This window comes from Musa acuminata, chromosome BXJ2-9, assembly GCF_036884655.1.
Source record: "Musa acuminata AAA Group cultivar baxijiao chromosome BXJ2-9, Cavendish_Baxijiao_AAA, whole genome shotgun sequence".
NCBI lineage: Eukaryota > Viridiplantae > Streptophyta > Magnoliopsida > Zingiberales > Musaceae > Musa > Musa acuminata.
This window is the reverse complement of record NC_088346.1, coordinates 901,876-918,738: the sequence shown is the minus strand read 5'-3', so window position 1 is coordinate 918,738 and position 16,863 is coordinate 901,876. Positions and strand designations below refer to the sequence as shown.

General features: G+C 40.2%; 3 protein-coding genes across 4 annotated transcripts; 2 read left to right on the top strand and 1 right to left on the bottom strand.

Moving 5' to 3' along the window:
- Positions 1–1,142: 1,142 nt before the first annotated feature.
- LOC103974778 (serine/threonine-protein kinase PBS1-like) lies at positions 1,143–6,618 on the top strand. Of its 2 annotated transcripts, XM_065124000.1 has the most exons (5): positions 1,143–1,517; positions 2,063–2,268; positions 2,520–2,709; positions 4,077–4,468; positions 5,749–6,618. In XM_065124000.1, the coding sequence occupies exons 1-5, from the start codon at positions 1,397–1,399 to the stop codon at positions 6,205–6,207; spliced, it is 1,368 nt and encodes a 455-aa protein (XP_064980072.1). In that variant the 5' UTR covers positions 1,143–1,396; the 3' UTR covers positions 6,208–6,618. The 2 variants fall into 2 exon arrangements, with proteins under 2 accessions (XP_064980072.1, XP_064980073.1); XM_065124001.1 differs by lacking the exon at positions 1,143–1,517 and having other exon boundaries at positions 2,131–2,263.
- Positions 6,619–11,629: 5,011 nt separating this feature from the next.
- Positions 11,630–13,104, top strand: LOC135624061 (NAC domain-containing protein 83-like). The gene is made up of 3 exons (XM_065127534.1): positions 11,630–12,023; positions 12,141–12,427; positions 12,669–13,104. The coding sequence occupies exons 1-3, from the start codon at positions 11,840–11,842 to the stop codon at positions 12,855–12,857; spliced, it is 660 nt and encodes a 219-aa protein (XP_064983606.1). The 5' UTR covers positions 11,630–11,839; the 3' UTR covers positions 12,858–13,104.
- A 1,460-nt stretch (positions 13,105–14,564) lies between these two features.
- LOC135621902 (protein JINGUBANG-like) lies at positions 14,565–16,306 on the bottom strand. The gene has a single exon (XM_065123529.1). It carries the CDS (start codon positions 16,173–16,175, stop codon positions 14,664–14,666), a length of 1,512 nt encoding a protein of 503 aa, XP_064979601.1. The 5' UTR covers positions 16,176–16,306; the 3' UTR covers positions 14,565–14,663.
- Between the last annotated feature and the right edge of the window lie 557 nt (positions 16,307–16,863).

The window sequence follows — 16,863 nt, the reverse complement described above, 5'->3', positions numbered from 1 at the left end:
CTATGAGGACTATAGACGCTTTTGTCATCAACCACCTCAATCTTCTCTTCTAGAAAGTGAAAATAATAATATTTTATCGGATAAAATTTTATGATCAAGATCCGTTTTTATCGTTTATCCTTTGAGAACACAAAAGTAAGTTTTCTACCTGAAACTTACTATATGAAGCAAAAAATAATATTATATTTTCTTTGGAAACCAATCATATTTAATCTCTTAATTTAGGCTTAGCATATCTCTCTCTATATATGAAGGGTAGCATTTATGATTAGTTCAAATATAATCTAATTTTTTTTAATATGCATATGATGATTCATCTAAATCAGCATTGAATTAAAATAAACCATCTAAACTTTGTTTATTATCTTAAAATGATACTTTTATTTTGTGTTATTATTTTATATAATATATTATTTATGGCTACTATGATTTTATATTTTATATTGATATTACCTAAATTTCAAATGTTGTAATTAAATATTTTACTTTCTATTATCATATACTGATATTTGGTTACACAATATATTAGTTTAAGCATACACTAATTTTATGTTGGAAAGGAGGCAAGTCAGAAAATAATTTATGAATAGGTGTTTTCAATTATCCAAAGATAACTCACTTTAACAATTATTAGCCATCGCTATTGCTTACTAATTTGAATCAAAATATTTAAAATATACAAATACATTAAGAAAACCTTTAAAATTCTTATATGATAATAGAGCTTGCAATAATAAATGAGGGACATCGATTTCGAGGATATGTATGTTAGCTTGTGAATTTTACAAGATATGCCTACTAAACTTAAATTTAAAGAAATAAATAAAAATCAATAACTATATATATATATTTGAAATATGTTTGAAAATCTAATTCATAAAATATTTAAAGGATAATTATTTAATAGTATAAATATTAGTAAGAAATATGTTGGAAAAGGAAGGAAGGAAGTAAGGAAGGAAGGAAGGCAAGAAATAGGAGGGGGAGGAGGGGGTGTCAACGTCAGAGGAATGATAGATTGACCACTCTCTCTAAAAATGATCTGAGACAGGAAGGAGACAATGGAAGGAATCGACATCCCCCATTTCCAATCCACATCCGCTTTCCATATCACCAGCCACCAAAAGCTGATCCATTATATTAACAATGGCCATGAGTACCTGCGGATGCAGCCGAAGCTTTGGGCGGCTTCCGCACCTCCCCACTCCCCACTCTATCATTTCATGCCTCTTCTCCCCATGGTTAACTCCTCCTTTCTCCGGATCACGTCTGATTGGATCTGCCACCGAAACATTTGATGCGGTGATCGCGTCGAAATAGAGCAGTGGTCGAGTGATCTCGATGAAAAATCCCATCTTTTGCGGTCATCGTTGAGCAAGTTTGAATCTTTGGCGATATGGGTTGCTTCCCCTGCTTCGAGTCGGAGGAGGAAGCGCAGCTCAGCCATGGGAACGAGTGCGATCGCACGAGAGAGGAGCGGCCGATGGTGGCGCCTCGCGTCGAGAAGTTGTCTTCTGGTAACCTTGAGCTTCTGCGATTCGATGATTGGGGGATGGGATCCGTAGCTGATGAGCTTTGAATTCCGTATTATCTTTTGATTTATTTGCTTGATGCTAAGAAACACGACTAACACACGAATGCTTTCTCGTCTCTCGTGTTTTAGTTTAAGTCAGTGTCTATGCCTATTTTTTAGCTCGAAGAACAAAGGAAAGAATAAGGTGCGATGCGCGTTTGCTGCTTTATGTGTAAAGATGGAAACTTGAACTTTTGGTAGCTCTATCTCAGACCATATGAGATCAATCTTGCCACATCTTTTTGGACTCATCTAACTCTCAGATGCTATTCTACAGTTTAATTGGGTTCATGGGTACCTTGGAGACTTTTGTTCATTTGAATCTGATCAATTCCCAAGTTCATTGAGTTGCATTCGATCAAATGATGAATATGTTGATGAATATGCTGCTGAGATGCTATTCTACAGATTGACTCTGTGACTATGATCCCTTGTCTTACCTAAAATTCCTCCTATTCAACTTTGACACGCTGTTTCATTAATTTGCAGGAGATGATAGAATGAAAACCGCCAGAGATTTGAGTACAAAAAGGGAATCATTGGGCGCAATAGAGGGGTCTGATTTTTCTATTTCGGCACAGACTTTCACCTTTTCGGAGCTATCGGCCGCGACCAGTAATTTCAGAACAGAGTCTTTGCTCGGGGAAGGAGGGTTTGGACGTGTCTACAGAGGTCGTCTGGAAACTACTGGTCAGGTAGTTTTTCAAGTGTATAGTCTTTTTTGTGTGGTCAATCAGTTTTTGCTTCATGCTTGAGGATTGACTAAAGTTTCATCAGCGTATGTAAAGCCTCACTGAAGTTTTGAAATTGGAATTCTTGCAATGCTCAGAACGAGAAAAATCATGAAATATGAATTTTTAACTGCATAAAGTTAACGTTTCTTACACTTGGAGATTGGACCTGTATCTTCATATTTATGGGGATGAATGTCTGTATGTGCCTGCAGGTTGTGGCTGTAAAACAGCTTGACAGGAATGGACTCCAAGGCAACAGGGAGTTCCTAGTGGAGGTCCTCATGCTTAGCCTGTTGCATCATCCCAACCTCGTGAATCTAATTGGTTATTGTGCTGATGGAGACCAACGCCTTCTTGTCTATGAGTATATGCCCTTGGGATCATTGGAAGATCATCTACATGGTATGAGTTTACATGGTAGTCCATCACAAAATATGGTTCTTCTGTTTTTTTCAGTACAATGTTCCTTATTTAGATTTATTTTTGCTAAATCAATCATGACATTCTTATGCAGAATACCCTCTGTGTTTGTTATTTTTCTCTTCTTTGTGTGAACCCAAAGCTAGCTAGAGCCATGTGACATTCAATTAAGTATGAAATTTCAAAATTCGTGGTTGGGCTCATTCTTGTTCCTTTCAAAGAGCTCAAGGTTATCTTGGAAAAGAAATCAAAATAGTCAAAATGGCTTATAGAATCAGGAGATATTATGTGAAATTACTCCTAGTCTGCTGAGATTCTTGGTCCTTTCTATAAGCTTCTTGAGTTAATTAACATTTTCTTTGCTTATCGATGGTCCTCATTCGTGTGGGGGATGCCAATTATCTGCATAATAACTGTATTTTCCATGTGTGTTCACCTTTCCCATGAACATCTATAAAGATTCATAATCTTCCATGCAAATCAACTTTGTATTATCTGTAGGCTATATGATAGTCAAAAGAATTTAGCATTCAGCAATAATTTGTATAAGGTAAAAAGGTTTGGTGATGGGAAAAATAATAAATATTCACAAGAAACACAAATCATTTTTTTCATATTATTATGTTGTAAAAATTGTTCTATTTAATTACAAACCAACAAGCTATTTGCAGAGAAAGTCGAGGCCCGTCAATTACAGATATCACAAGTTTCTCAAGTGCAAACCTGGTAGCCATACTATCGGATAAAGGGAAGAGTTGGACTTTCTACCTTCATACGCATGCCTATTGCAACCTTCCAAGTGTTAGCAAAAAATTTTCATAGTTGGCCACTTTCAACACGAAACCACACAAGGCACATTTGTACATTTTTTTTACAAATTTTGAACATCAACCTTCATTTGCTTTTCCCACTCATTTCTCACACCTGCATGGTGTTTTTATGTGCAACCATTTTCTTTGTCACCAACACAATCATTGTTCTAAATACTCACTTCAATTATCATTTTAAATACTCACTAATTACTTGTTAAACGCTAGTTGATTTTTGTTTTGCCATATAATGGAAATCCTAGGAAAACTATTTTTGTTTCAAATGTTTATGGTTTCTTTGTATGGCTGTCACTAGGATGGGAATCTAGTCAACCTGTATTTTCAGCAAGTGCATAAACCAGAAGGCATACGTCCACATACTCGGATGATTAAATAGGTTATTAATTTTCAGCCATCTTAGTGATAGATATGAGCTTCTGGACAATACTTTGTATCTTTTAGTTTTGGATGATTAGCTTTTAGTGATTTACTAGATAGGTAGAGATGTTATAAATAACCTACCTTTTTGTTTATCTTCAGACTTTCCACCTGATAAGGAACCACTTGACTGGAATACAAGGATGAAGATTGCAGCTGGGGCAGCCAAGGGATTGGAGTACCTCCATGACAAAGCCAACCCTCCTGTTATATATAGAGACTTGAAATCCTCCAATATCCTATTAGATAAGGGCTTCCACCCAAAGCTCTCCGATTTTGGACTTGCAAAACTTGGTCCAGTTGGTGATAAATCTCACGTGTCAACAAGGGTGATGGGAACTTATGGCTATTGTGCTCCAGAGTATGCCATGACCGGACAACTAACAGTTAAGTCTGATGTTTACAGCTTTGGAGTTGTACTATTAGAGCTGATTACCGGACGGAAGGCTGTTGAAAGCACCAAATCACATTCAGAACAAAATCTCGTTTCATGGGTAAGCTTTCTCAACTTACTTTTTTAGGGATGATCTTATTGTCTTATTGTTTTTAAGGAAACACTAGTCCTGTTCTTATCTTCAGTGCCTTTCCATTTTTTATTTTCATAAACAGCAGTCTGGCATATAGCTAAAAGGATCAAGTATTGGCACACTTCTGTTCAGCTTCAAATGGTTGCATCTGTTGATTTCTGGTAGAACTGAGACAGTAATGCAACAGGGGGTTGACAGAATTTAGTTTCATTAGACCGATTGGGGAAATGCTCTCACAAGAAACTAGTAGTTCACTTTTCCCCATAAAGCTTGAATTGTTAATACATCTTCACTTTTTTTTTCTACATTCTCAATATTTCTGGAAGAAATGCTTCGTAAGTAGTGGTAAATCTTGTAACAGTCATTTAGTTGTTTAATAAGAACTTGTCATTTACAATTGAAACAAATGCTACAAAGAATTATCTAATAAAATATTAGAGAAACTGTAGCTGATTTTCTAGTTATAACATTTGACTGCCTCTCTCTCTCTCTCTATATATATATATGTATATGTATATATTTATATATATGTATATGTATATATTTACATATATACATATCTACATATATACATATATACATACATATATACATATATACATATATATATCATATCTTCATGGAAGATCTGATATTTGAGGACTTCACGAAAGACTCGACTTTGTGACTTTCCAACATGATACAACCAATATAGCTGATGCACAATTTCTACCGATGGCAAATCAGAAACTAGGTTATCAGGAGATACCATAGAACCTTAAAAATGATTCTCTTGGAGGTGGAGTGGCCTGTTTATGCACATCTTGGAAGCAACCTTCTGCAACTGCATAACCAAGAATAGAATCTAAACAAAGATGTGGTGGCTGACTTTACAATCCAATGTCTAACTTCAGAATGCAAAGACATGAAAAGTGAAAAGAAAGTCCAAAGATCCAATGAAATATAAAGCAGTTTTTCCATTCTCCACACACGAAAAGGGTGATAAGGAAATCTATTCTTGGAAGTGTGATATTTTATGGAGACTCTTTTAAGAATTAAGGCAAGAAATGGGCTTGAATTTGGGTATATGGTTCTTTGGGAGGATAAATCTACTAGGCAACTTGTAGAATACATCCATGATGCCACCCTATGATTGATTACTGCAGTGATCTGACTTAACTGTTTGCTCGTATTGTTCAAGATATATATGAGACTGCTGCTACAACTACTCATTTTCAAAATATCACATATACGTGCATCTGTTTCAGGCTAGTCCTATGTTCAAGGACCGCAGAAAACTGGCAAGTCTGGCTGATCCAAGACTACAAGGTCGATATCCCATGCGTGGTCTCTATCAAGCTCTTGCAGTGGCATCCATGTGCATCCAAGAAGAAGCTGCCTCCCGTCCCGCTATTGCAGATGTGGTCACTGCTCTGTCTTACTTGGCATCCCAAGCATATGATCCCGGTGCATCTCCCACAAATAACAATAGACCTGGTGGTGAAAGAAGAAATAAGAATGCTGATGAGGGAAGTGGAAGAAACCCATCTAACAATAACAGAGAGTCTGACCATAATTCGCAAATGAATTGTGAAAACACTTTGAAGGAGAAAGCTGCAACCTTGAGAAGGGACTTTGACCGGGAACGAGCTTTGGCAGAGGCCAAGATGTGGGGTAGGAACTGGCGGGAGAAGACACAGGCTAAAGACAATGCAGAGGGAAATTGATGATGTCACGAGTGCGATTGGACAGGGATTCGCTCCCCATTTGTGTATAAAAAGAGTTGAAGTTGCGGATCATCATGTCCTTCCCTGGAACGCATCTTTCGTTCCTTTATCATTTGCAAGAAGTGATGGAAAATCTCGACTTACTACTGTTTGCGGCAAGTAGGTGTTGTGAGTGGTGAGCAGGGACCTGGCATGCTTGTTGTAAAATGTCAAGAAGAGAACATTTTATGAGGTAGAAGGAAACTATGTATCATCCTGTTTTGCCGTCACGAACTCTCGGTTGCAGTAATATGGGTTGGTATCTAATTCAACCTCAGATGTGGAATAGATGAGGACCACTTCCATTCTTTGTCAATTTATTCTTCAATTTTACAAGGATGTCAATGGAATCCTCTTATTGTAGCCTCTTCAGATTTTTTGCTTTGATGAGTTATTAATCAGCATCTGGTGCCTGATCTGTTTGCTACAAGTCTTCCTTCATTATGAAAAATATATCTAGTAGTGTTCAAAATGGTGACTCATGGAATGCCAAGAGGTGATCTTAAATGTGCCAAACACCTCTAGTGAGGGCCCATATGTTTTCATGCAAGGCCAAAATTTAATGACATCTTCCAAATTTCAGGAACAGTCATTGGAGTGTTCATGCAAGGCCATGATGGGTGGTATGAAGGTTGGATTGTGCTAATGGTGTTTGTCTGTGGTGGAGATTCTCAATCACCATCAGCTTCCCCTATGAATGCATACAAATATGTTCAAGAACATTGAGTATCAGTATACAACATATCCATAGGGAAGAAAATAGAGCTACCCACCAGGGAGTAAACTTTGGTACCAATTTTTGGGACAAGTATTTTATGAAAGGGGGATTTAATGTTCTTGACTCTGATATAGATGGCAAATTTTGTACTCGTTCTCTTTTGAAATAGATTCTGGTTGCATTTTGTGGAATAAAAAAGTATTTTATCGATACAATAAAATAAACCAAATGTGTACAATTGCAACGCAGTCATTTAGAACATCTTGAGATAAAGAAAAAAGCAGTCTTTATCACATCCACTCCTACAACTATTTACTAGACCTCTTCGCACCAATAACTATTTTTTCTGATGAGGATGGAAGAGTAGTGTCCGAGTTGTCTACACCAACTACGTCATCAATCTTTGGAAAACAAAATGGCTATTTAAATATAGGGAGAGAAATTTGACTAGGAAGAAAAATAAAGAAACCACCCTTTTTTTATTATTGACAAGTCTAGATAATTCATTAAAAATTATTAAAGTATTATTTTACTATTTTGTAACTTTAATATTATTGATTTTATCTCTTTTTTTCACTCTCAAAAATTTTTATTTTATCCTCGTTATCAATACTATTCTTGTTAACTAATGTTTCTTGTCACCCTTTTAATACCTCTCTTTTTATTGTCAACATCATCAACACCCACATGATGACCCATCGACATTGGCCATCTTTTTTATCGCTATCGTCAACGTCAATATCGCTCGATGTTGTTTGACATCACTCATTACCCCTTAAATTTTTTTAAAATGAGATGATAAATACTAAAAATTATTAAAGTATTATTTTACTATTTTATAACTTTAATATTATTGATTTTATCTCTTTTTTCACTCTCAAAAATTTTTATTTTATTCTCGTTATCAATACTATTCTTGTTAAGATCTCTCTTTAAGATCTCTCTTCACGATTACCCATCGATGTTGGCCACCTCTTTGATCGCTATCGTCGACGTCAATATCGCTCGATACTGTTTGACATCACTCATTGCCCCTTAAATTTTTTTAAAATGAGATGATAAATACTAAAAACGAGATTGTAAATAATAATCTCCAAAATAAAAAGTTCAATAAGAGGATTCATAAATTTAATCATGTTAAAACGATGGCATGTGGATGATCCAACCTCACATCGAATACTCTCTTAGCTCAACATGTTAATCAAACGTCATGTCCATATTCCATATCAATCAAATGCCACCTTGGATACCAAGAACCTATCTAGCGTCTAACTATCTCTGATGAACACTTACTCTCTTCCATTACCATTACCAAGAACCTATTATAAAACCCCTAGGTGCAAATTTCTTTTAGGACCTATGGAACAAGTCTAACACACAACACTCCTACTTTTCAAATCCTCCAATTCACAAGTTAAGGAGAGAAACATTTGTTGGTCATATGCATTGCAACATGATCGGATAATGTTGATATGGACGGATTATGTTACAAATCATCCAAGACTTTTATTGGGAGCAAACGATTAATAATAGAGCTTTTGTCTACAAAGTAATTATTCGCAGAAAAATCATTAAGGTAGCTTGAAGACCAACAGATGCACCATCAAAAGAAAATCTTAAACAGATTCACTCTGATAGTACAAATAGATTTACACTTCCCCATCTCGCTAGTGTCGATAAAATGATAATCATAAATTCCAATTCCATAACAGTTCTAAGAACAACTTCAGTCACCATGCGTTCAGGTGTCAAATGATCATCACACCCAATTCAATAAAGAATAAATAGAATATAATTAACTTCACCAGTACACTGAGTTAATACAGCGCAATTTGCCTAAAGCTATGCAGTAATGAAATATATTAATAGACACTTGACTTGTAATACTAAAGATTGAATGAATTCCATGTTCCCATATTAGTTACTACTGCATGGACTGAAGCTTTTTCATGATGAGCATGCTCATGTCCATGAACCGCCGAGCACAATTGCCAAGGCAAGCTGAATCTTTGGAGCTGAACTTGCTGCCAGGAGTCCCACTGATGCATTTATCCCAACATTGGTCTGTAAGTTTCCCGACCATCTGACCGATCATAGCTTTTTGACCCTCTTGCTACAGTAAACCAAATCAACATGAAACGGGTGAACCATGGAAATTGCTTTTAAAATTACTTACCAATTCATAAAAAATAAATGCAAATTCATACGTTAATTTCCCTTATTGTCTGGTAGGTAATTTAGCTAACGTGTGTATCAGAAAAAGCAGATCATACCACGATCACATTACAAATATATTCACAATATTCAATAAACATCAAGAAGCACATGGGGCAAAATTTAAATTATTGTCAAAAAAGGGCATAAAATATTACTATAGATACCAGAAAATCTCAAAACAATAGAAAAAAGAATAATTAAATATCGCATCAACATGAAGAGTAAATTGTTCAATTATTGTATGCTATTTAATATTTTAATCAAACAAATGAAATTTTGACCTAATAAACAGATTGTGAAGCAATGTCATCAAACTGCATGAGCAATAAGAAAGGATCAAAAAACACAAATGGAGACCTAAAATTTATGATAATCAGGTAAATGTTTATAACCCACCATAACCTGAATTATCAAATGTTGCGAAAGCTTCTAGATTTGAAGTTAAAGGAGTTTCCAAACATGAAATGGCTCACAATTTATTCACTCTCATTCACAAAAACCAAAAAAGGTCCATAATATCAGAATTTATATTTAAATACAAGTCCCTATTCCAGTATTGTCTGAACATGCATATTGGTGAATTGCAACTAAAGCGGAGCCAAATTTGAACTTAACCTGAACCAGAATTGTGAAAAAAAAAAAAAAATCAACTTTAATTTGAATCTAACAAATATACAGAGAAACAACAAGACTCAAACAGATCAGAAGCACTAATCAATCGTCTAAATTTAAAACATTAGAAGAAGTATTCAGGGAATCGAAATTACATGCAATTCAAAAAAATCCTGAATTTGCGCCTCATACAGTCCACATACACAACCCCACAATACGCCCCAAAAAATTCTTTTTCTTTTCTTTTTCCAACTATCCTTCCTTGGTCCACGTGTAAAACACCTTTCTCGAACTACGTTGCATCGCATATTTCCATTGCAAAGTCTAGCATCTCACATCATATGCTCTCAAACCAGATAAAAGGAAAATAAATAAATAAATCTTAACAAAGTCAAAATATACACCTCGTTACAGCCAAATAGCCAAAGTAAAAAAAATTATTCATGTGAGCATGATGTCAGAGAGCGACAAAAACGAAAAAGAAACAAATATAAGAGAGCGAAGAGCAGATATTTCAAACCTTGAGAAACGCTTGCAACTCCGACGAATTATCCATCGTCGCCTCGGCCAAGAACCCCAAACGAAAACAGACAAAGAACGAAAAGAGCGGAAACCCTCGCGGGATCTCAACGAGCGGAATCCAAATCCCCTTAAATCCTAACGTGTTGGCCGCTGCAAAAAGAGGAGATTTATGGTTGGTGGGAACGGGTTGGGCCGTACGAACAACCTAACTCGGCCGAACCGGCACTTGAATTAACCGACGCTCGCTTGAGCCAGGCCCGGTTCATTAACATAGTATCTCTAAAACACGTTGTGCGAGAAGTGAGAAATAAAGAACTATTGTGACTAATTTCTAGCTCCAAAAAATCTGAAACATTAACTAATATGTCCCTCCAATATATTCATGTGAGATTGTAAGTTATAGATAATATAGTAGATAGGTAGGATGTTCGTTAGTGTCCAAGTTAATAATATATAGGGACAACATATACATATAATATGAATAAAACAGTGGAAAGAAGTCGCCTACATCTTAAGAATGGAAGTGGAAATGAATTCATTAAGCTAACAATTTGGCTTGAGAAAGCCCAACTGAGACACTCCATCTTAAAATAATATGGACAAAGCTACACCAAAACCGCACTCAGTCGCATTTTGGATTATGTATTATTTTTCAGGTCCAAAATGTCCCCTTCGCCTATCTCATGCGGAGACGTATGTAATAATCCTAAATATGAAGGTCAATCAAATCATCTCCCAACCGGTGGCGCATACGCTTTGCAAGCGTAAGCATGACATCGTATAGTTATCCGTACTGCAATGACTAATTGGCCCTTCACGATGCCACGGATAGGGCAAACCAAAGGGTTAGGGCATTTCCGGTATACTCAAAATAATTACTCCTCCCGCCACTCCAACGTCAATTGCCAGCAGGAAAGTAATCCAAGAGTGACGAGGATCATCAACACAATTTTCTCGTGAAGCATCACGTAATTTCTCTAACAGAGAATAGCAATGCCTGTTGGGGAGGTTAATTCAGCTCAATCATGTCGAGTCACACAACGAGAAACCCCTTTTGTTCTGCATATCCATTGGGTTAGACACCAAGGACCCACTGCCAACTCATACCAACGTCGATGTGCCTGTGCAAGTAATAGATTAGCTTACCAGTGTGTCCGACTCTCGAGTGTTCGATATTAGTTTTTTGTGCGGTTGCTTATCGTGATGGAATTACTCGCACCGCAGGAGTCTGCTCAATAATTTCGAAGCATAAGTCTCCCAATCCCTATCGCCGCACATTGTTTTCCTTCTCATTACATTGCATCAGACTGCTCGAGTTTTCTGCTTCACGGTACTGTGGTCGTCGGCTTCTTTCCGCAACCTTTTTCTATAAAGAACTCTCCCTTTTATCTCCTCCCTTCATCACCACTACTCCTCCTCCTTGTCCTTCGATCCTTCTCTTCTTCCATCCTCTGAACTGAAGGATAAATAAAGCAGCATAACATGGGACTGTGATCTCGAGAAGTCGGATCATAACACACTCAAATGGATCACAAGCCGAGTCCTGTAAGGTGTGGAGCTTTGAGGCTGCCCCCCGGGTTTAGGTTCCACCCCAGCGATGAAGAGCTAGTTGTTCAGTACCTCAAGAGGAAGGTCTTCTCCTGCCCATTGCCAGCTTTCTTCATTCCCGATATCGATCTCAGGAAGCACGATCCGTGGAACTTACCTGGTTAGTATGATACTATGTGCATATTTGATGATACAAATTACTATCACAAGTCATTTCGGAGTCGTCTTCGATTCTACCGCTCAGTCCAAGTGATGGCTCCTCCAAATACTCGTGCAGGTGCGTGCCAAGGAGAGAGGTACTTCTTCAACCTTAGAAAGTCCAGGTATCCTAATGGCAAGCGATCGAACCGGGCGGCGAGCTCCGGTTACTGGAAGGCCACAGGGAAGGACAAGCAGATCGTAGCTTCCGGGTGCAACCAGGTGGTGGGGATCAAAAAGGTTTTGATCTTTTACAGAGGAAAACCTCCTGCTGGTTCTCGAACTGATTGGATTATGCATGAGTATAGCCTTGCCGGCTCTGATAACCCAGCCTTGATCTTTCCGCAAAGGAAGAACTCAACTCATGTGAGCTTCTAATGCCAACGTTTGCCTTTTTAGTAATCTTCACTTAAGATTATGCAAGTGCGTGTGCGATCCTAGTCGTTGTAAGTTCGAAATTAGCATTGATCTTATTCCGACGTCGGAGTGAAACCATCATCTTCTATCTTTCTACCAAGTAACAGGAGAACAGAGAAGAAAAACTACGTCAGACGGAGATAAATGGAACTGTTTGCTGAATTCTTCAAATATGTTGTCTATCATGCAGGGTATGATGGTTCCAAACCAAGATTGGGCGCTCTGTCGCATTTTTAAGAAGAGAAGAACCACCAACATGGTCGATGAGATTGAACAAGACCGCGACGAGGGCAAGATTAGAAGCAGTGCCGCTGGTTTCATTGATTTCATGCAGCAGAGAGAGAGTGATCAGACACCATCCTCGTCCTCTTCGCCTTAGAGGAGCTGTGTCGCTGAGCTCTTCGAAGAAATCATGAGTTCATCTCCCTGAGGAATAGAGGCCAATTATATCAGTTGTTTCGCGTTGCTGTATCAAAGTTTAGTCTGTATGTTCTTTTCCTGATCGGAAACCTAGTGAGAATACACTAAGAGCGCTTAACTCTAGGATTTGAAGTCTCTGCATCTTCTCTCTAAAGTTTCCTGCCTGTAAACACATGGTTCAATAATTAATCCGACCTTTATCCTTACTTCCTACCTCTGATATGGATACGCTTGACAAACATCATCTTCACCATGAATATTTGAGCCAGATTTTGCCTTGGCAACAGAGAAGAGCATTTGTTTGACCTCTGATATGGATGCGGCCATGCATTCTTAAGCTGCGGTTCTTACTTGATCAAGGATGGCATACCCTTGTCCATGCTTTATGCAAACACAAAGCTGTCTGTCATCGGGACTCTCTACCACATAGTCCAAAGAATATTTCATTAAACTGCAACTTCATAAGCAATTAATGAACAAGCATTTCGAGGGCATCTCCAAGAACGATGTCCGTCTATGCACAAACGCAAACCATCCCATCTTCAAGTGATATCTACGTCTTTGAATCAAGCATTTGAGGACCATTAGTGGTGATGTGCGATGTGTCCATCTTGATTCCGCAAAGACCGTCTTCCCCGGACCACTTGCAATTAACTTTCTCCTACTCCACAGCCACTTGTAATCATCCAGAGTTTTGGAGGTGTCCATGACGAAGACATGGCCCAGAAATGGACAATCATTTGGACGGTATTAACCGACGAGCTAAAGCTGATCCCACAGATTCTGACATTACCTCCACCTTAGCAACCACTCTTCTACGGTAGGATTATACTTCTTTCCAGCATTAAATTCAAGTTTTCATTCTTCCAGATGAGATTTTTCTCGTCGCATCTCACTATTGACATCATCCTTATAAACAATATATGAATATGTACACGGAGGGTAGGTTAGCAACTCTTGGAAGCGATCAAGCTCATGAAGCTTCCAACTACAGGTTGTGTCCACCGCCAGTTAATACGAGACAAGGATTATTCTTGTGGAGCACACGATATAAATGATTCCAGGAAGTATCGCATTATCGACGGTGGGGGATAAAAGTTCCAAATCTGCAAAAGGTGGAAGCTCATAATTTAGTCACGAGTCTAATCCAGCTCATAATTTGGATCTAGCATGACACAGAGTACAACCTTAAGACATAATGAGAGTGAAATATGTGATTGTAATGAACATTCCACGCAGTTTGGTTTAATGATTTAGCTTTATTAATTATGGCGGGTACTATAAAAATACTCGTTACGTTATAATATCGTTCCCGGCCGATTACAACTCGGCATGTCTGCAATCGTACTCACCACTTCAAATCTGCTTTTAGCCCAAATCAATATAATTAAATTGTGATTGTGAAGTGGTTGGGAAACCACCATTTGGAACTTAGCACAGCAAAGAAGGAGACATAATATATATATGTATATATAATTAGCCTGATCACATAAAGCTTGGCTTAGTAAAACATGTATAGATCTCTAAAATAACATGCGGACATAACTGCTTCCCAATTGTTCTTCTGCCCGACAAAGTTTGTTGTGAGTGACGTTTTGGTATCGTCATCCAACGTAAAACCTCATCCGTGACGTAACCCATCGAGTCACCAATAAACTTGGCAATATTTCTCATGAAAACAGTTATTAGATTATTTTCAGGAATCAGATAACGGTGTAATCTTGGATACAATGACGGTTGAGGCCATGCCATTCTCTCCCTTCGATCAATACGTATCGAAGCGTGGCGCGTCCAGCTCCTCGTAGGGTGAAGCGGCATCGGAGTCCCACTGCATCCGCCGCGGCGGCGGATGACTGTCCGCCACCTTCCACACCTTGACGGACTTGTCTAAGCTCCCGCTGTACACCACCCACATTCCCGCCCCGCCGTCGTCAGCGTCCGGCTCCACGGCCAGGCACTTGACCGGCCCCGTGTGCCCCGTCAGCACCGAGAGGCACACGTGTCCCCCTTCCCCCTCCCGCCGCCACACGCATATCGACTTGTCCGCGGACCCACTGAACACCAGGCTCCGCGCCACCGCCAGGCACAGCACCGCCACCTTGTGCCCCCGGAGCACCCCGCCGCACCTGCCTGCTCCATTGACCCCTCTCCGGTCCCACCAGGTGACCCCGCCGTCGGAGGACCCCCCGTATACCACCCCCGCCGTCGCGTTTACCACCAGCGCCGTCACCGCCATGTCCTGCCGCACGAGCGTCAGCGCATGCTCGTGCCTCGTCAGGCCGCCTGGCTTCTTCCATCCTTTCTTCTTGTCCGGCTTGGGCACCTCCTCCTTCCTCCACACCTTCACCGTGCCGTCGGCCGAGCCGGTGAAGACCAGCCCGTCGAACCCCACCGCCACCGCGTTGACGGCGTCGTCGTGGGCGTTCACCGACTCGATGCACCGCAGGTCCTCCACGCGCCACACCTTCAGCGTCCGGTCCCACGACCCCGAGTACAACAAGCTCTGGTCCTCGCTCAAGCAGAGGCAGGACACGGCGTCGATGTGTCGGATCCAGACAGCGGAGCGGTGGTGGCGCCACCGGGCCTCGACGTAGTTGCTTGGGTTCATGGAGCTCTTCAGCAGGTCCTTGAGCCGCGGGAGCGTGCCGATATGCTTGTGGACGCGCGGATTCTTGGGGGAGACCTTCCAGACCCTGACCTTGCCGTCCTGGTGGCCTGTGAACACGCGGTGGTCGGCGGAGATGATGATGGCCTTCACGAGGCCGCTTGCCGATTTGAAACCAGAGAATTCCTTCTGCCTCTTCCACACTCGGATGTTCTTGCTGTCTGATCCGGTGTACAGGAGGTCGCCAGTGGCGGCGAGGGAGTAGATGTGGCCTTCCTCGCGGACGAGGGAGCCGACGAGGCCGGTGCCGGAGTTGAAGAGGTCGGTGGCAGTGGTGGCCATGGGAGCAGGAGGGCCGCCAGAGGAATCGAAGAAGAGGTTGGTGGCAGGTTCGTGGTTCCAGGGCGACAAGCGGAAAGGGGAACTGTCGGCGGAGGAGGTTTGTGTGAGCGTGGTGGAGGAGCTGTGGTCGGAATAGTAGCCGGGGCTGGCGGCGGAGCCGTTGCTGTGGCGGGTGGGAAACTCTTCCTCACTGGTGGACCTGACGAGGGGCTCGGAGTGCATGAGCGCTGAGAAGTTGGAGGGCCGGGGCAGGCCACCGCCAGCTTCTTCGAAAAGATCCCGGCCTCTGTTGCCGCCACCACCACCTCCTCTTCTTGATCCGTCTTTCATATATGCAAATGGTCGTAGAAGGGACTCAAAGTGAGAGAGAGAGAGAGAGAGAGAGGGGGGGGGGCGGGCGGAGAAAGGAGGGGAGGAAAGATGATAGCAAGGCAATGCAAAAGGAAGAGGAGGGAAGGGACCGGGGGGGGGGAGGCGACACGCGTGAGGTGGAGAGGAATCAGAGGGAGGAACGGAGGAGAACTCGGCCCGCCGCAGGAGCGCAGGGAACCACGATGGAGATTCACCTGTGTCACCCGCGTCAGGGAACAGGGTGCTCCTCTCACAAGGATGATGTCAGGTAATCTAATCATGATGTCATGCATGGCCTCACTAACTGGCTGCACGTTCTCCGGCTTGGGGTCGTGAGAATATATATATATATATATATATATATATATATATATATATATATATATATATATATACAGAGATAAAAATACTGATATCGATATATAAAATAATATAAAGGATAATAAAAAATATTTTAATTTATGAATAATTTAATTATACATTTCATAAGAGATAAAACGAAGAACATCTTAAGGATGGTATCTGCTTATTTAAGGAGACCTACAAATGTCAAATGTTAGCATTAAGAACTATACATAAAAATTCAAATGTTATTAACCTAATCACAATAAAAGATCCAAATGGCTGACCTAAATAATTAGAACATTATGATTTTTTATTATTATTC